The sequence below is a fragment of the Mytilus galloprovincialis genome, chromosome 1 (genome assembly GCF_965363235.1).
Source record: "Mytilus galloprovincialis chromosome 1, xbMytGall1.hap1.1, whole genome shotgun sequence".
NCBI classification, from domain to species: Eukaryota; Metazoa; Mollusca; class Bivalvia; order Mytilida; family Mytilidae; genus Mytilus; species Mytilus galloprovincialis.
In genome coordinates, this window is record NC_134838.1 from 12,975,741 (window position 1) to 12,997,249 (window position 21,509).

Genomic DNA, 21,509 nt, shown 5'->3' on the forward strand with positions numbered 1-21,509 from the left:
CCTAGGTATATTCAAAAAGGGGAAATAAATAAATACCTAAACAATCAAACGTAAGATGTTATCCGTTAACAGAAACAAACAAAAAACAACTGCCATTTTCACGAGAAGATGGTGGTTAAACCTGATTTAATAGCTAATTAAACTTATGTTTCTGTATAGCTCTGTTATATATTGTCAAATTTATATTCAACTAGAACACACCCGCAACATCTCGGGCAATGACTGAATTGAAGTAACTATGCCTTATTTTTAGTCTCGAAATATGTATTCGTATTGTAATCTGATACAGTAAAGTCTTTTGTTTCTTATTTCAACTAGAAACTACTTGTATATACATTTTTTGGAATGCATTCAGAAAAGTTGATCCCTGTATAATGACAAAGTTTAGGTGTGAATATAACTCATTTATTTAGCAAATTCCAAAGACACGTTTGGAAGCGCGCCTGACAGAGGCGGAACGTACAGATAAGGTAACGAGACATTGATACTATTTGTAGCGGTATCGGATTCGACCCGGAATTGTAAATTAGGGGTAATATTTGGAAAACAAAAAAGGCCTTGAATCGAAAAATAAGTCAGCTTAAACATTTTTAAATGATAAGGCTCTGTCCAAGAAATCTTAGTACTCCCGGATCATCATGATAGTAGACTTGAGCGAGTAGTGTAATCCATGCCATGTATTCCAATTGATCCCACTGGCAAACTCATCGTGATGCCCATGATAGTAAATACCATTTAAGTTGGATTGATGACAATTACTATACCACCAGGCCCCTTTGAAGGTAACAGCACAATGATCTGGCCAAACATCATTATCACGATCAAATGTGGAGAACTTATATCCATTCAAATCTGTTAAAGAATCGCCTAACAAAATAAAAAAAGTATTCTAAATATATTACTTCAACTTCAAAGCTCAAAATATAAAATCGTTTTTTTTATTGTGAAAAAATTAAAAGAGCAAACTACTTTGATAAACTTTATGATGAAGAATAAAGGGTTCATAAGCACCGGTTTCCTAAACATGCGTTGTGTGTGAACGCGGTAGGATGTGATTTTTGGGGTAGCATTTTTGTTGCGTGTGACATTCCATAGCTGATTACAGCTGGTATATGGGTTTTGATTATTGTGAAATACTGCTACTTAGATAGGAATGTGTATGAAAGATGTTATATTTGCATTCATATATATAATTTGTCTTTTTTTTATCAGGAGTTAAAATTGTTTCAATAAAAAAAAAATTCTGTTAGATCCTTTAAAGTCTTAATTTACTTTTGTATTCAATAAATCTACAGAAATTGATATCTAGGATTGTTAAAAAAAAACCAAATACCTCAAATATCCACCTCCCCTTTTTCGGCTTGTGACAGCTACCAATGGAATTATTTTTGCAGCATGTAGTTGTTTTCCCTCCAAGTATATCGTCAGTATTTAATCCAGGAAATATAGTTAATATATTTCTGTTTTTTTTTCTATTCGACTTGTTGCTTGTTTGTCCTCTTTAGTTTTTGACCATTTAAAGCTTATTATATGGTGTGGACTATATAACGTTCTTGCATTAATGTTGATGATCATGTGTTATTCTGACAGGCTGTTGTCTCGTAAACAACTTTTGTCTAATAAAGCATATGTGTTTGTGGTGTGTGTTTGTGTGTATGTGTGCATATATTGTTGTCTTCGAACTGACAGAAACTTGATTTCACATAATCACCTAAGTTAACAGTTTCTGTAGATTCTAAATGCACCACTGATTGTTTCGCAATTATCATATGATTTTTTAGAATTTTGGGAGTACAAAGGGAACGATCATTTGAATTTCAGATTTTGGGAGTTGTTTTGATCCATTTGACATTTGTTTTATATTATCGCAATTTCCATATATTGATTTTGTTTTTATTCAAAAGTCTTGATGAACCACGTTGACAATTTGTTGATTAAAAAATGGGAATTCAATCGTTATATTTATAGTATCACACTTTACGAGTTTCATTCAAGATGTTTGTGTTAAAAAAAGATCACACTTGAACAGTTCTAACGCAAATGTGTGGAATTGTGGTTAACATAAGCAACCTGTCGGATGCAGTGTATTTTAACTTTTATCGTTATTTCTATATTCTAAATTCGTGTTTTATTTCCGATATGCTTACAATTTAAACAGACAGCTGTATCAGACAAAAATGTCGTTTTAACAGATAAAACATAGACTCTCGTTGTTCTTGTGGTAATGAAATACCCAAAGGTCGTTCGTACTTTTCAAAACATAAAATAGCTGTACTGGACGTTAATCAAACACTATAATCGACATCATTTGTTCAAATAAATGTGACAATAAGCAATTACGTGAAACTTACTTGCTTAATGCGTGTAATAGTAGGTTTTAATTTGCTTTTCACTGTTACAGTATTTAAGAACTCTTACTTCGTAAGTTTTTTTTATAGTCTTATAGGAAGCAGCATTAGGCGTGATACACTAAAATTTACGTAAAAAGGGACGATTTTTCGATACCTATTGCTAATTTTCCATTTTTAGATGGTGATGTTCCTTTGGCACCATCTTACGGTGTTTATATTTCACAGATCGTTCGCTATGCCTGTGTCTGTTGTGACGTTTTTGATTTTAACGAACGTCATCTATGAGTTATTGGTAAATTATTAAACCAGGGATTTCGTTACCATAAATAACTTAAAACCTTTACTAAATTTTTCCATAGATATAAAGATTTGATTTTGAAGTTTGGTTGTACCTGTAGAAAACTTATTTCAAACAAGGGTAGCACATCCTCATTTTTACAAAAATGTTATAAACCGTGCCTGGAAATTTAGAAATGATCCTAGTAAATTTATCGCTCCTTTAAATAAACTTATTCTAAAAGGTTACCAATTCAACACCGTAATACGATCATTGAATATTTTTTTATTGGCATACATATTGATCTTGTTATCAGTAAATTAAAAGCAAACTAAATATTACTAGTATGTTATATACTTATACACATTCATGGATCTACAATCTGTCGATACCTTTATCTTTGCAATGCACTAGGTCATGTTTTTCTCTGACTGTTTATGACGTTTTTACACTAACTCCATTGGATGTTGGATGTGTACGGATTGATAATTTAGTCTAAGATGCATGATTTTTTTATTAGTTGTTAATGGCTTTGGATTAGCTGTCAGTTAACTGCGAGTACTCTTAGATCTGTGCCCAGTGTCTTTTTGTACAAAGTAACCAGCCACGTCCACTTGTATTTTTGTCCTTCTGATGAGTTAAGCCTTTTTCAACTGATTTTTATAGTTCGTTCTTATGTAGTACTGTTAAACCACTGTCCCAGGTTAGGGGGTGGGGGTGGGATTGCGCTAACATGTTCAACCCCGCAACATTATGTATGTTTGTGTCTGTCCCAAGTCAGGAGCCTGTTATTCAGTGGTTGTCGTTTGTGTATGTGTTACATATTTGATTTTCATTTATTATTAGTACATAAATAAATAGTTTTCTCGTTTGAATTGTTTAACATTGTCATTTCGAGGCCTTTTATAGCTGACTATGCGGTATAGGGTTTGCTCATTGTTGAAGGCCGTACGGTGACCTATAGTTGTTAATTTCTGTGTCATGTTGGTCTCTTGTGGAGAGTTGTCTCATTAGCAATCATTCAACATCTTCTTTATTTATATAAACAGAGAAGAATGTATGTGTTGGAAGCGTTAAATATATACTAACCAGCAGTTCCATCATATTTACTGACCATAAGACTATAATTGTTATCCTCACTGGAGACATGAAATGATAAATACTCGGCAAACTTTGTTACCCCACTGAAATCTGTCATCAGTATCATCATGGCATGGTTTGAATCCGATGTCAACTCATGTATATTGTCATTTCCTGTGTAAGAGAACAATAAATCAGAATCTACTTGACTACCTTTAAAATGGTGACAGGAAAAAACATGACTCCGTATCAGAATGAGTTGGTTCACGTAACAATTCTGGTCGTCTTTCAAAACACACCCTCCCAACAGCGCAAGTACAATGGCCATAAAATAATCAACGATAACAGTTTCAGTGAGAATGTTGCTTGGATTTGAGTTTTTGTTTTATACAAATTATGATTCCCTCTTCCTAAATCAAGACATGTGTTATTGCGTTGGCCTTTATGTTTTATGAATTAAAGTTGGTATAAAAGTAACAAGATGTGGTATTATTTACAATAATACTAGTTTCCAACAGAAACGAAAATTCAACTTTGGTAAATGTAACAACTATAAGTAAACCTAACAGCTTCAACAATAAGAAATATCCATACCCTGTATGAAGCTATAAAAAAAAACTCGATTATAGTCATTTGTGAACCCATTCAAACGAAAAAAACAACGGACTTATCAATAGAAAAAAAATAATGAAAAAGTATGTCAAACACCAACGATCGAAACCATTGAAATTCAGTTTCATTGGAATAGGAACATATTGCATTTTTGCAAACGATCTAGACTCAATACAAAGGTCTGTGATTTGAAGTCCACAAACTGAAAAAAAACTTTAAACAATATCTCCTTATATTGACATTAAACACAAGAATATAAAGAAATTGTAAAAGACGAAAGGCACAGATTATCAACCTAATTGATTGTAACGACCTAATATTATATTGAAAGTCGCTCAAGGACTTATATATCAAGTACAGTGAAGAACAGTGCAGTATTTCGTCTTCAATTGAACAAATAAACAACATAATCAACTGTAGACCAATTATTCATTCATAACAAGCTGTATTCTAAGCACAATTTGGCTTTTTTATGAAACAAAAAACCCAGATGAATATGTATCTATTTTACAAACGGAAGGAATTATTCGAAAACTGAGATTAACGTGTAGCTCAAACCGAAAGAAGTTTTGTTAAACAATGAAAACTCCCTTTTCTATATCACGTGTACAAAACGCTTTCATATACATAAGGAACAACTAAAGCCGAATATTTGAAAGCAAAGGATGTATAAGAACCGAATCAGTGGACGAGCCATATTCCCCCCCAAAAAATGAACTAAAATTGTCAATTCAATCTTAAATCAATTAAATTTTCACAAGCATTACTGTAAAAAAAAGGGAACAAAGGAACTTCATCATCCAATAAAGAAAAATAAAATAATCAGTTTGGCGTAGATTTGCGTATTGAGTTTACCCAAGTGAAAATGAAATATCAAAATCTGGAATTGGATTATCATTCCTGTCTGGTTAAATTTTATCAAAGTAAGTTCTATATCGGTCTATTCTTAACCTGTTGGTAATTTCAAAATAAGGAATTTAATATTTATTCACAAATGTATGTTGTATACACGTTTGAAAACCCATTTGTCTATATTTTTATACCAAATTCAGGGTATTTCCCGATATAATGTTATTACTGTTGTCGGTTCGAAAATTCAGTTGCCATTTTGTGATCTATGAATGTGTTTTTTTTTTTTAAATAATAAACACTTCAAATTATGTAAGGATGTTTGACTCATGCCAATATTTTGTACTGATAAATTCGTCTAAACTGAAATAAAAACAATAAAAAATCTATCGACTCGGTGGTCGCAAGTATATACCAGACTGTGAGTGTTTGTGCAAGTTACTTTCTAGCATATATACTATAATCATAAATCTTTGCAGTAAGCTTGTTCAATTCGATTTGATTGGCAAAATGATCCTTAACTGGTCAAGATAAATATCAGTTGTATTTATACAAATATCATTAACAGTATGACTATCATACCCAACCAATATTCCGCATTAACATTTCCAAAGCCGGTCTTGTATGCTTGCCAATCTCTATAAAAATTCACCGATCCATTCATTCTACGCTGAATTACCTACATGATACAATAATATATAGATTGGGAGAAGACGTTACTAAGTTGAAAAATTTGTTATTTTTGGAACAATAAAATATTTTTAAACTGATAATATATAGATCAATCTTTCAGAACAAAGCACTAAACAATAATAATGAAATCGCTGTAGATGTTGTACATTACAATATGTTTATGTTTTCATAAGATCTTCATGTAATGATTTTCAGAACTGCACAAACAGGGATCTTTTTTTTACAAATTATCTTTTGTCTATCCGTAGGAAATTCCAAATATTAAATGACATATTCAGAAACATTAAAAGAAGAAATGGTTAAAACGTTTGTACAATGTAATAAGGTACATCCTTTTTTTCTTTTATATTCGTGACAGCTACAAAAAACTAGAAAAAAGTAAAATCACAAAAATACTGAACTCAGAGGAAAATTGAAAACGAATAGTCCCAAATCAAATTGCAAAATCAAATGACAAAACACATCAAACGAATAGACAACAACCGTCATATTCCTGGCTTGATACAGGTATTTTAAAATGTAGAAAATAATGAATTGAACCTGGTTTTAATACACACCAGCAAAAATGAAAGATAATACAAAAAAAAAAAAATAACATTGACGGGATGTATAAGTTCCGATTCACGTCAAATGGATATCACCGAAAACAGACCAAACAGTAAAAGTAATATTAATAATAGAACAAAGACAAAAAAAAGAACAATATAACACGTTATTATAATGATAAATAACGTCAATACGCATAATCTATACAACAAGACCATCATGCATTATAAGTTGATAGGGAATATTTATCAACACGGTCTTGGTATCTTCCTTTTTAGAAAAGGACGAGACGTTCTTTGACACACCCCTTGTTCATCAACTTTCTGCTCAGATATTGGTGACGTTCTGTAAATTCTAAAAAGGAGCTGCAAGCTCATGAATATCGAATAATTTTGGAAATGCATATCCTATATGCAATATGCAATAAAAACAATATAGTTTGCATATTTTTTCGTGTTGCGTCATTATTATTTGTATCAGCTTACCGTCCAAGTATGATGGCTAGAATCTATATAACATTCTAACATGACGTCCTTCAAACGCTTTGAGTACACACCCGTGGTAAAATATGAATATATTGCCAGTGCTGTTCCGATTGTACTCCCACGTCATATGTTTTTTATGAATGAGATACCCGACGTCATAGAACAATGACGTTAGAATGTAAGCATTTTACGGGAAAATACACGCTTGTGAATCCGAAAATCATCACAAGGAAACATACACAAATGATGCTAAAATGTGGCAAAAGCCCTTTATTGTACATCATATAAGACATATAAATAAATTATCATTCAAATTCATCCAAAACTGTCTAAATACATTATTTTAAATAGTTTAAACATGTCACTAATGCAGTTTGCTTCGTTCTTTTACGCTAGTTTATTAGTGCGTTTATTTATGGGAACGGCAAATATTTGCCTACACCTAGAGCGCTTCGATCCAAAAGAATTGCCGTATGTGTCCTATCAGAATCGAAATAATTCATGGGGGCTTGAATGTATCTAGATTTTACCACGGGTTGTCCCTTTATGCCGATATTTTACCCCTCGCTATCGCTCAGGGGTAAAATATTTGTCATAAAGGGCCAACCCGTGGTAAAATCACGATATATTCAAGCCCCCATGAATTATTTCTTAAATATACGGACACTGGTCGTTCTAATTCTCCGTGTGGGTAAATAATGTGAACACCACTGCTATGTATCTTCATATCAGCACATTCTCGTGGAATACTGGAAGCTAATTTAAAAAAATTAAAAAATCAAATACGTTTAGATAAGGACACACAATTGATTCTAGTTCATGTTCCGTTTTTTAAAAAACCTTAGCACGGTTTAACAAAATGATGAATTTCAATTTTTTATGGTTCATGCTTAATAAATTCTACCAATCTTTGTGAAGTTTGTGATGTTTTCTAATTAAAAGATTCATTTAACTGTCCAATTTACGTTGGAGCAAAAATGTGTATTTGATAAATTCTCCATTAATATAATCGAAGTTTTCCAGCATGAAAAAGTCAGTCTTGGTTTTTGTTAAACTTATAAAAACTATGTTACGGAAAACGTGACATATTGAAGGCATTTTTTAAAACTTCAAGGAAAATAAGTGATTTCAATTAAAAATTATTAAATGATGTAGTCTTTCGTAACTTAAGCTATAAAGACAGCCCTCGTAAACGCATAATATTTGATTGCACCAATACATCTAATACGAACGGTTATTAATGTGTTTTCTTGGTTTCAATATCGAAATTTACTTGTGAACCCAAACACTAATATTTTCCACAATCATATTTCTTTACAAATTATAAAGTTACGTTTTGCATAATAACTTACTCGTTCTGTATACCGTAGTCTATAGATATATTTAAGTTATTGCTTACATGACGTAGTAACAGTCAAGTAATTGTTTAATATAAAAACGTGTCTGTGTTTACACTTAACACATGGTTTTTGTTCATGTTAAATATGATTTGATGGCATGTACCCGCAATACGGCTTTTACGGTTATATACACCTTATGAGATTCATGAAAATCATGATAAAGTATAACTTAAGGGTTTGCTCGAGAAAAGTTATTTGAAGTTTGCCTATAGTAAACGTAGAACCAGATCGTTATTATGTTTAACCACCTGCCCCACCTTTTTAGTTGATTATTGTTAGTGAGGCTTTATAAATATATTACATTATATGGCATTTATTGTATTCTAGCTGTTTTGTAAATAAATTTGATTGTGTATTCTATCATATGATTGGATTAGTAGAGTGCTTGCCTGAATTTCTAGTGACGGACTTTACTTTGAAGAATTATGAATGTAATTAACAGTAAAGGATGTTACGCCTGTAAACGCACATATCCTTTTTATGTGTTGTAATATGTATCAAATAACTTTCATTAAGTATATCTGTTATATTCATTTGATAAAATTTACTGTTTACAATAGCATTAATTGTTCTAAATAATTAGGATGTTCTCATCCCAAGCATACAAACTTAGCCGTATTTGACACAACCTTTTTCAACTTTTGATCTTCAGTGCTGTACAACTTTGTACTTTTTTTCGCTTTCGATCTTTTATATCTGGGTGTCACTAGTGAGTCTTGTGTGGACGAGGCGCGTGGCGTATTAAATTTTAAACCTGATGCTTTTTGTTATTCATTAATCATGTGTTTCTTTGTCTAATACGTTTTCCTATTTATTTGTATTGTAGTCCTGTAATATTATGTTGTCATTTCTATGTTATATTTAACATTGCCATTAAAGTGCGAGGTTTGGCATGCCACAAAACCAGGTTCAACCCATCATTTTTTCCTTTAAAAATGTCCTGTACCAAGTCAGGAATATGGCCATTGTTATATTATAGTTCGTTTCTGTGTGTGTTACAGTTTAACGTTGCGTCGTTTGTTTTCTCTTATTTTTGAGTGTAAATTGACATTGCAATAAGACGTGTCACGGTACTTGTCTATCCCAAATTCATGTATTTGGTTTTGATGTTTTATTTGTTATTCTCGTGGGATTTTGTCTGATGCTTGGTCCGTTTCTGTGTGTGTTAGTTACATTGTAGTGTTGTGTCGTTGTTCTCCTCTTATATTTATGCGTTTCCGTCAGTTTTAGTTTGTTACCCCGATTTTGTTTTTTGTCCATGGATTAATGAGTTTGAACAGCGGTATACTACTGTTGCCTTTATTTATATTCGTTTGAGCTGGGCAAATTAGAATATAATATATTTATATATAAATAAACGTAATGTCCTTTCAACTGAAACGTCAAGTCAGGGGTTTCCTTACCACAATTTAATTAAAAGCTATTGTGTGCAAATCTTTGATCTTTGGTCGATGATGGAAAGTTGTTCCATTGCATCTCCTTATTATTTTAAAGTTGAAAACGACAACAATTGCATCGAAAAAAGTGCATGAAAATATTTGTAATGATACATCTTCAATATAGAATTGGCTTTAACTAAGTTCTAATCACCCACTATTAAAGTTAGGATTTAAAATGTATTTATAAAAGTAGGAGAATTGTAAAAGCATTGTTCCTTTTCCATTTTCTAGGTTTTAACTTTGCGTTGTAATAATTGAAAGTCCCTAAAGTCTTTATTTCTACAGATGAGAGTTGATGTTGAGTTAAATGTCAACGCAACAACAACCAAAAGACACAAACACAAAATAATCAAAATTAGAAGAAATCTTTTTTTTATAGTATCTACACTACTTAATATTAAAATTCTAGTAGTCTTCTTCCTTTTATGTTTTTTTGGATTGTCACATGTAAAAGAGGTGAAGGCTTCAAATTATTCTCATATTTTTTCAATGGTGAAAAGAGTTTTAAAGTGAGTTAATATTCTCCAAGCATTTATTTTCAATTTCATCATATTTCCTTCTTTACTTAAAAAACAGGAAGTTGCAATTAACAAGTTTGGAATCTATTTCTTCTTTTTTTCTAAGTTTGATCTGAACCTCACTTATGATAAATAAAGATATTGGATAAAATTGAGAATGGAAATGGGGAATATGTCAAGAGACAACAACCCGACCAAAGAACATCATTTGTTAACTTTAAATAGATATTTGCATTCTTATTTATACATATGGATATTGGATATTGTAGTTTTCGTGATACGATATTTTTTGAAAAAGATGTAGGAAGAACGAACACGTTTGTAAAAGAAATTTGGTACTAGTGTTGGACCTTTTCGAACAAAGAATATACCTCCTTACTCATTTAAATTATTATCTGCTGTACCTACTTTCCTCGTTGTGGTTTGTGCAATTCAATTTGTCATTACAGAGTCTGGAATCACAGCATAAGGTGCACTTCACATGATGGCCTTCTGATCGGCGTCCGAAAATAGAGCCCAATGAATTACTACAAGCCTATTTAGGAAAGAAATTAAAAAAAAACCATGTAGACGACATTTGAAAACCAAAGCTGCATGATATAAAACAAAATAACAAAAATTTAGAACTCATAGAAAAATTCAAAAGGGGAAGTTCCTTATCAAATGGTAAAATCAAAAGCGTAAACAAATCAAACGAGTGAAACACATTTGTCATATTCCTAACTAGGTACAGACATTTACTTATGGAGAAAATGGTGTCAGAAGTTAGATTTTTAGCAAGCAAAACCTCTCACTTGTATGATAGCCGCATATACTTCCATTATATTGACAATAATGTGTGACCAACACAAACATGTCTATATAACAGCTTTGATTATTTGGAATATCTACTAATTTTCACTTCGTACTATGAACATCAAAAGTATTCCATTTCACCTTAAACCTAATAGGAGATTTAGTCAACTTAACGACAAAATTATTTTTATTTTCCTGACGTGTGTATTATTTGAAAACTTTATTTTTTCAAAAGTGAGGATTTTGTATAAATTGTTTTTAAATATTTCACAGTAATATCTTACCATGGCTTTGTTTAAACTTGTTTATTTACTTTTGACCTTGAATATTTATCCCTAGTAACTTTATTAACTATGTATATGCATTCAGGTATCGCATCTCAAATTTATTTGTTAATAGTCTGTTAATTTATGTTTTTTGATTGAGTTAAGCCTTCCAATTGATATTTTATCGTGGGTTTGTCTTTGTTGTGATGTTATACTATTGTCTCAGTAAAAGGGAGACGTTTGGTATCATTAAAATGTTTAATCCCGCTGCAAATGTTTGCACCTGTCCTAAGTCAGGAATCTGATGTACAGTAGTTGTCGTTTGTTTATGTAGTTTATACATGTTTTTCGTATTTATATACAGATAAGACCGTTGATTTTACCGTTTGAATGGTTTTACACTTGTAATTTTGGGGCCCTTTATAGCTTGTTCTTCGGTGTGAGCCAAGACTCCGTGTTGAAGGCCACACCTTGACCTATGATGGTTTACTTTTATAAATTGTTATTTGGATGGAGAGTTGTCTCATTGACACTCATACCACATCTTTCTATACCTATATTATAGGTAAAATGTCAAAAATTTGGAATAGCCGATAACACTGAGCTAATCTTAATCGCGTTAACAAAAACAACTATGTCAACAAGAAAAATTAAATTGCATAAAGACATTGGAGTTAGCGAGATAATTATTCTGTGGGAACGAAATAACTGTCTTGTGTAAACGACAGAGCATCTTGAGGGAACAAGATGACTATCTTGTGGAAACGACATAGCATCTTGAGGAAACGACATAACTATCTTGTGGGAACGACATATCATCTTGAGGACACGACATATTATCTTGACGGAACAACAATTATTTTGTTCTTTCTTAGCCGTGGTCTGCCACCGTACAAAAAGGATATAACAAAAAAAATTGATTTAAAATATACAACTACAATTACCTTAGCTGTATTTAGCAAAACTTTTAGGATTGTTTATCTCAATGCTCTTCAACTTCGTACTTTATGCGACCTTTTTAACTTTTTCGGATTCGAGCGTCACTGATCAGTCTTTTGTAGACGAAACGCGCGTCTGGCGAAAAAACAAATTTTTAATCCTGGTATATATGATGAGTTTATTTACCACATAATTAAGATTATTAACAGTCATTACCTAGAATCTTTACTTCAAGGCCATCATGTAATGTTTGTGAAGCTGATACGGAATATGTATCAACAGTGGCTTGGTATTTTCAGAAGAAATTTAATTCTAAAAACGTTCTTTTACATAATCCTAGTGTGTCAACTCTCTGCTCTGACACTGGTTTATATAAAGCTCTTGGATACCAAATGAGTTTGGAAATGATTATCCCGTATCGTTTGATTGTTTTTTTTTCAAATAATTTTTACCTTGAGCAATACTAAAGAAACATTAGTTGTCGTATATACAATGCATCTAGTATCGTTTCTAATAATCTTTATCCACTCAATTATCCTGCGTTTGTTTAAAATAATATGTTGTACTAGTAATTGAAAGCAATTTACCAGTGATGAAACACATCCATAATCAAATTCTTCAGTTCCAGATTCAGTAACATAGTGATGCATATAACATACCTAAAACCAGACATAGCCATAGTCATCATGTATCATATAACAACTGTATGATTTATTTCGAGTTAATTGCATTCATTTAAATCTTTGAAGTATTATATTACTTACATTTAGTTTTAACTAATATGAAACAAATATTTATTAAGATTACATTCCTTTTCACAATCTATTACAAATTGAACAAGCTCACTATTTTATTCTAACTCTAGGAAATGAAAATTGTATACAATGGATTACTATAGATTACCTTAGCTGTATTTAGTACAACTTTTTGGAATTTTTTGTCCACAATGTTCTTCAACTTTGTAATTGTTTGGCTTTAGAACTATTTTGATCTGAGCTTCACTGATGAGTCTTTATGTAGACGATACGCGCGTCTGGCGTACTACATAATAATCCTGGTACCTTTGATAACTATTTACTAAATATGAGTATACCACTTTATCATTCGTCACAATCAGATAAGATCCGATGATAGTAAATTATGTTCTGTAAAATTTACCATCAAATATAAATATATTTATAAATCAAAAGATGATTCTGTCCAGAAATAATTTCAAGAAAGTAATGCGTTTGCAGTTCAATATTTGTGTATCATTATTGTATTACTCAAAACCCTTTTCTTCGTTGAGAAAAAAAATCCAAAAAAATAAATGGTTAAAAACAGGTATATTCATCGCGGTATTAAAAGTTGTATTGCTGAAGAGTTTAGACAAATAGTTTTAAAAACAAAATTAGATGTAGAATGAAGATTCCTCATACGGTACAGATCTATTTAGTTTAAAATTTGCTAACAAGTGTCGCATGCGATCAAATACAATAACCACAAATTTAGCAAATTTTTAAATAGGAGAGATAATGATATAACTAACTATCGAATGTTTTTCTTTTTCATATAAAAAAAAAGATGTGGTATGATTTTTGATCCACAAAACTCTCCACAAAAGACCAAAATAACACATAAATTAACAACTATAGGTCACCGTATGGCCTTCAACAATGAGCAAAGCCCATACTGCATAGTCAGATATAAAAGGCCACGAAATGACAATGTAAAACAATTCAAACGAGAAAACTAACGGCCTAATTTATGTAAAAAAAAAATGAACGAAAAACAAATATGCAACATATAAACAAACGACAACCACTGAATTTCAACCAAACAGACATAATATTCTACGGAGAAGTATTTGTAAAAAAATACAACTAGGTAGAGGACAGAAACTCCTGAGCCATGAACAAATTTACCATTATTATTATATTTATTCTCTATACCTCTTTATCAGCACATTGAATACGATGATTACAGTCACTAGCATTTTCCACACTACTGCATGACCAACATTCCTGTCCTGCTTCTATATAAGCAACAACATGTTTTAATAAGATCAAAACTATTTATAACCCAACACAAAGCGCAGCGCACATGGCACTAGTTCCCAAAATAATAAATTATGCCCACACTGATTTGAAGTACAACTGGAAATGCTTGTGTCTGTACCACACATTTGATAGCACCACAACAGTTATGATTTATTCTATTTATCAGATTATAAGTAATAAAACATGTATTTTACACCACGGTGGAAAGACAAGGTAAATCAATTGACTATTTGTCACGGAACATGACAATAGCTATTTTAAATATTCTTTTGTTTTAGTAAAAAACAAACCCAAGCTTATTTTCACATTTTTAGTAAAAACTCTATATACTTCATAGTAGAAACATTATAACTTTTAACATGTCGGAGTAGGACAAACCATAAATACTGCATGAATAGTTTCAATTAATTTGAAAAAGTTCTACATCCCTTCATATATGTTGATTTGAATTGAATTAAATGAAAATACAAAATTATGGCAATATGCGCACTCTTATATCTTGCATACTATAAAGGTTCTAGCATGAACACTGTAGGTATGATATGCCTGCAAACCATGTATTCCACATAACACAAAATGATAAAATTGAAGTTATAGATCATGAAATTACAGTAATACTATAAATTACACATGTGCTAATGAACTGCTGCAAAAAAGGGACGAAAGATAACAAAGGGACAGTCAAACTCGTATATCGAAAATAAACTGACAACGCATAGTAAAAAAATGAAAATGGCAAACAGACAAACAGACAAACAATAAAACGCATGACACAACATAGAAAACTAAAGAATAAGTAACACAAACTTCACCAAAAACTAAGGGGGATATCAGGTGCTCCGGAAGGGTAAGCAGATCCTGCTCCACATGTGGCACCCTTCGTGTTGCTTATGCTATAATAAATCCGGTAAATAGTCTAAATCGGTAGGTCACATTCATGAAAGGGAAGGGAATTGTAGTTACGACGTAAGGAACATATCCGATATCATTTGTGAAATGGTTATTCAATAACGGTCAACAAACTCGTGATGGCGTCCGTAAAATTTACGAAGGGATGATTTCAACTTCACCATTTGGAACTCTTGTTTTAATAGCTTTCTTGTGAGCAGCAACCCTCTATCAAGAAAATCATGAAAGGAAATGCAAGCACGGGATATCGTATCAATTGAGAGATATATACCCCGTATGTAGGTGCTGCTGGAATGTTGCTACTCAGAAATGGAAAGTTCATAATTGGAAAGCTGAAAAGATCTCTTTTGTCGTAAAGTTTTGTTTTCAACAGACCCTTATTGTCATTTTCTAGAAGTAAGTCAAGATATGAATAAAGGCAACAGTAGTATACCGCTGTTCAAAACTCATAAATCCATGGACAAAAAACAAAATCGGGGTAACAAACTAAAACCGCGGGAAACGCATTAAATATAAGAGGAGAACAACGACATAACACTAAAATGTAACACACATAGACAAAATCCGACGAGAATAACAAATATAACATATATATATATATAACATCAAAACCAAATACATGAATTTAGGATAGACAAGTACCGTGACACGTCTTATCGCAATGTGAATTTACACTCAAAAATAAGAGAAAACAAATGACACAACGTTATTATGTAATACACACAGAAACGAACTATAATATAACAATGGCCATATTCCTGACTTGGTACAGGGCATTTTTAAAGAAAAAAAATGGTGGGTTGAACCTGGTTTTGTGGCATGCCAAACCTCGCACTTTAATGGCAATGTTAAATATAACATAGAAATAACAACATAATATTACAGGACTACAATACAAATAAATAGGAAAACGTATTAGACAAAGAAACACATGATTAATGAATAACAAAAAGCATCAGGTTTAAAATTTAATACGCCACGCGCCTCGTCCACACAAGACTCACCAGTGACGCCCAGATATAAAAGATCGAAAGCGAAAAAAAGTACAAAGTTGTACAGCACTGAAGATCAAAAGTTGAAAAAGGTTGTGTCAAATACGGCTAAGTTTGTATGCTTGGGATAAGAACATCCTAATTATTTAGAACAATTAATGCTATTGCAAACAGTAAATTTTATCAAATGAATATAATAGATATACATAATGAAACTGAAGTATTAACTCACTACATAAAACAAACACAAATACATAATGAATGACCACCACAGAATAGACACACTCGACTCAGTCCTGGCCTCAACGCAGTAAATTATGAAAATGACGTCACATCCGACGGTGAAAAGGCATTAAAAATTACGTCACATATGATGGTGAAAAGGCATTAAAAATTTGAACATATGAAATTTCTGAAACAGCAGAAAAATTACGTCACATATGAAAAACTATATCTCAAAAGTAAGATAGAATTAGGATTGATTAAAGATTAAAATAGAACTAAATACTGATATTGCATTTAAACACAATGCATATTGCAATACTTATTAATAGCAATTAACTATAATATGTACGTATATGTGCAGTTTGTTATGAATCCAACTTCAAACTTAAATTATCGTACAGATTATGTTGACCAAAATTAAATCTAATAAATGACGGCGGTGATTAATTTTTGTTTCCATAACACATAAATATAATAGAAAAGACGTCAACACATTTGACAAAATCCGATGAGAATTACAAATATAACATTAAACATTTAAACTAAATACATGAGTTAGGGATAGACAAGTACCGTAACACGTCTTATAGTAATGCGAATTCACACTCAGCAAAACAGTCACATTCGGGAATAAGTCACGTTTGGTAATTAAAAGATTAGACGACATAATGACAAACCACAATCTACCATGTGGTAAAAATGTCCTTAGCTAGTTTGGTTAAACACACAGCGTATGGATCCACCAATTCGTGATGGTGTCAATAAAATTTACGGAGTGTCAATTTATAATCTGTCCTCCTCATAACTTTGTTGGAGAAGTTTCTGCGTAAGTAGCACACTCCTGTATATGAAGTCCGTATAGTGTGAACAAGCACGTGAATAACGTATCAATTGTGATATGTAAACACCATACGAAGGGGCAGATGGTATGTCACTGCTGAGAAATGGGAAATTGATAATTGGGAAGTTGAAATCGTCCCGTTTGTCATAGATTTTCGTATGAAATCGTCCATCTACGTCAATATTGAGGAAAAGATCAAGGTATGAAGCAGTCCTTCTAGTATCAGTAGTATCCTTAATTTCAAGTTCACTGGGATATATGAGATGTAAGTATTGGCTGAAGTATGGGTTATTCAATGATAGACCATCATCAATATATCGGAAAGTAAAATTAAAGAATTTCGCAAGGTGCTTTTTCTTTTTGTCTTTAAGAAGGTTTTGAATGAACTCTGCTTCATACGAGTACAAAAACAAATCAGCCAGCAGGGGTGCACAATTAGTACCCATTGGAATACCGATTGTCTGTTGAAATATAAATCCTCCAAACTCAACAAACATATTATCTATCAAAAAGTCCAGTATTTTGATAATATCATCTTCAGTATATTTTCTGGAAGATTCAGTGTGATTCTTCACAAAATATGAATTATTGTAACCCAAAACAAGAAATTTGTATCTACAATTCCCATTTTTATAGAAAAAGCTCTGTTTTATGAGATGGTGAAGTCGATCTTTCAACTGAGCATGGGGAATAGTAGTATATAGCGTAGAAAAATCAAAAGTTGTTATGTTGCTGCAAAATTGCAAAGATTGTGATCGAAGTTTAAGCAGTAGATCTTTGGAATTTTCGAGAATCCACATCTGGTTAACACCACTGGTAGAATATACCTCCTCACAATATTTTTGAAGCCCATCTTTAACTGTAGAAAGAATAGTAGTCAGTACTTTAGAAAGATGTTTAGTCAAACATTTTGAAGAACCAGCTATGTATCGTTCTTTATATGGAGTTTTGTGTAATTTAGGTATCCAGTATAATGAGGGCAAGTTTTCTTCGTTTTCTTTGATGTTGATACCAAAAGAGAGAAGGACAGATTTATGATTTTGTAAAATTTCGTCCTTGGTAAATGATGTTAAAGAATATGTAGGATTACCAGTAGTTTTATCAATTCCAAGCTCTGTAGTGAGACATTGCAAATAATGTTTTTTACATATGAAGACAATATTATTGGAGGCTTTATCTGCTGGAACAACGACATATTTGTCACGCAAAGAGGATAAAGCATCCACAACCTCCGGATTCTTGAAAGGGTTAGAAACTCTAGTACTCATATTGCATCGTAGTTTATGTATGCGCCTCTGAATACATGATCGAATAGCTTTGATCCATTCTGACAAAGTGTCCAGTTCTGGTTCGTCTGGTTCGCAAGGCAGACTTAACTGTATCTGTTGTATCCTCTATCTCTAGTTCGATGGAATAGATGCGTTCAACATAGTCCCCTTATTTTGAATTATTTAGTGAAAGAACGTCATCTATATAGCTGAACACAACATTAAACAAACTCAATTATTGACAGTGTGAAAATCAGCGTTTCTCAAACATATTTTTTTCTAAAAGCATGATAAAAAAATACTTATGTATGTTAACTATACAGTCTAATCACCGTTTGTTATGAGGAATGTAACTACTAGCCGTCTATTTCAAGACCACATGCAGTAATAGAGAATGCAAAATATACACGGTTTTCATTTTTATAAATTACCTGTTAACAAAACTTTGAATTTTTCGAAAAACTAAGGATTTCTTATCCCATGAACAGATTACCTTAGCCGTATTTGGCACAACTTTTTTGAATTATAGATCCTCAATAGTCTTCAACTATGTACTTGTTTGGTTTTATAAATATTTTGATATGAGCGTTACAGATGAGTCTTGTGTAGACGAAACGCGCGTCTGGTGTACTAAATTATAATCCTGGTACCTTTGATAACTATTTTCATGTGTTCGCTTATAGCCAATTATATTCCTGGAAGTGTAAAGGTGAGACATCTTTAAAATGTGTCTTACCAATGTTATTTCAACTAATCGGGCGGAGCTTACGTTTTTTAAAATTTGCATAGGGACAGTTTATTTGAAGATGTGTGTGATAAGGATTATTGGCATTATAATTAATATTGATTTCCAATCACCTACCAGTATCATCAAAGGAATTCACAAAAGAATGACTGGACACTTCATTGATGAGTTTATCCTAAAACAGACTGGTGTATTATAGGCGAATCGGCTAAACCCCGCCCAGTCAAGTGAAATAAATAGAGTAATACTTACATGATAAATAAGTTGTAGGTTGAAAGCTCAAAGAGGGTTTTGCTGTACAAACTTTGTACCCTGTGTGATCGTGAAGGACGGAAAGGGGTCAAACATATGATTGCGATATGTATTCAGAGTGGTAAATAAATATCGATATTTTTTTTTATTTATTTAGATGATGCACGTTTATTTATTTTTATTATCTTATATGTTTCTTTCCTTTTATTTCATTAATTGTCTTTGAAGTTATTATTCTTTTAGGTTCTTTTCTTTTGTTTTAGAAAATATTTGGTCTTTGAAGACATTTGTTTTATTTCCATTAAAAGCAATTCCAACCAATCTTTTCTATTTTATGTAATAACTATTTCTATTTTGGGATTTGCTGACAATCGTACTCCTAATTTGTTTTTAATATCGTCCAAACTAAATATATTCTATTGTGTTATCATTCGCAGAAAATTGTAATCTGTGAAAATGCATTTTTGTTTTTTGTTTTTTTTTTTTATTCGAACTACGATGATGAGTATATTGTTCGCTAAGCGCACGACAAGCGTTCAAAATATGAGCCTGGTATAATTGATGAGTTTAAATTGTTATTTGATTAAGCCACTATTTTGTTTTTTTAGAAGTATTACCTGTTGATCCGGTTACTCCTATAAGAACAACTATAACCACCCACGCATCTGAAAAATATAAATAGATAACATGAGGTATTTGAACATATTCAATTCATGTGCAAATGTATAGAGAAAATGGACATTCGTTCTACTTGAACACATCCGCGACATTGCGGTGTTGTAATTGTTGTACGTTTAATTTGGTATTTTTGTTCTGACTATTTAATAAAATGATGTTGTTTAATAGGTGTATATCTTTTCCCTGTATACCATAACTTTCTGTCGGAACCGTACTTGTACACTTATATTGTTTCTAATAGTTAAACATGAGCAAGGGCACTGTTATCAGAGTGTATAAGTAATATCTTATCCTTTTGGAGAGACGTTTTTGCCTCAAGTGTTGTAAATGTGAATGTTGAGGGTTAGAGACCGAAACATCAGAGCTCCTCAGTTAACAAAAAACGATACTGACTGTATGGTTTAGAAAGAAAGTGAGAGCAAAACATCTGTAATGGATATCGTGCATTATTCCATCAATACCATCGAATATCGGTAAAACGAGTTTCGGTGTAACGAGACGAAATAAGGATTCTTTTTCTAAATTGCTGTTTTTGTTATTTTTAAAATGAAAGCAAAACATTGAATATTGGAGTAGCAGCATTTGACTTCGTTAAGGAAACAAAGTGAAAATTAGTCAAAAGTCAAAAAGTGACTTTAACAATACTTTGAAGGCTTTTTATTCGCTTAAGATACTCTAAAGCAAAACATATCACAATATAGATAATATGGTATTCTTAGTAATTGTGGATTGTATTTTCCTCGGTTATTGTTTATTGTGGGGGGTATTTGCATTCGTCTAAATATTTCATTTGAGTATGTAAAGATACTAAATGTATGCGTTGAGTTGATCTCTTGCAGTCTTAAAATGTTTATTTAGGACACATAGTTTAAAAATAATTACAACAAAATTACTTACTCATTTTCTTTATGACCTTCAGTCGTCAAATTCCTCTTTAAATGTCAGTACACTATCGACACCGAATAGATAAGATATGTAATTATATGTGTAGCACGCAAAATTCAAAAACCATGATAACGTAGTTCTATTCAAGGCCTACAGTTAGTACAGCTTACAGTCTGATAACGAAGAGGTTTTCGTTTAACAACATATATATCGGTCAATATCTCTAATGCGCTTGTTATTAAGGTACTCTTTGTCGTCATATTCGAAATTCTGTTCTAACCAGTTACTGCGGTAAATCGTTTTTTTTTTATATGAAAACAACAGGAACATAAGATAAACGTGTAAAAACTAAGGACTTATTTGATGTATGTAAATAAATTTATTTTCAAAGAACTTTTTTTCTGAAATAAGGGTTCTTTAATTAA

The 21,509-nt window shown here is 31.9% G+C and overlaps 1 protein-coding gene across 1 annotated transcript; it reads right to left on the bottom strand.

Annotated features, from left to right (window-relative positions):
* Nucleotides 1–575: 575 nt before the first annotated feature.
* On the bottom strand, nt 576–21,234 carry LOC143065730 (microfibril-associated glycoprotein 4-like). The gene is made up of 10 exons (XM_076239172.1): nt 21,097–21,234; nt 20,139–20,186; nt 14,182–14,264; nt 12,838–12,909; nt 10,659–10,785; nt 7,548–7,649; nt 6,894–6,925; nt 5,752–5,848; nt 3,718–3,882; nt 576–867 (listed from the first exon to the last, which is right to left on the bottom strand). The coding sequence occupies exons 1-10, from the start codon at nt 21,098–21,100 to the stop codon at nt 620–622; spliced, it is 978 nt and encodes a 325-aa protein (XP_076095287.1). The 5' UTR covers nt 21,101–21,234; the 3' UTR covers nt 576–619.
* Nucleotides 21,235–21,509: the final 275 nt, after the last annotated feature.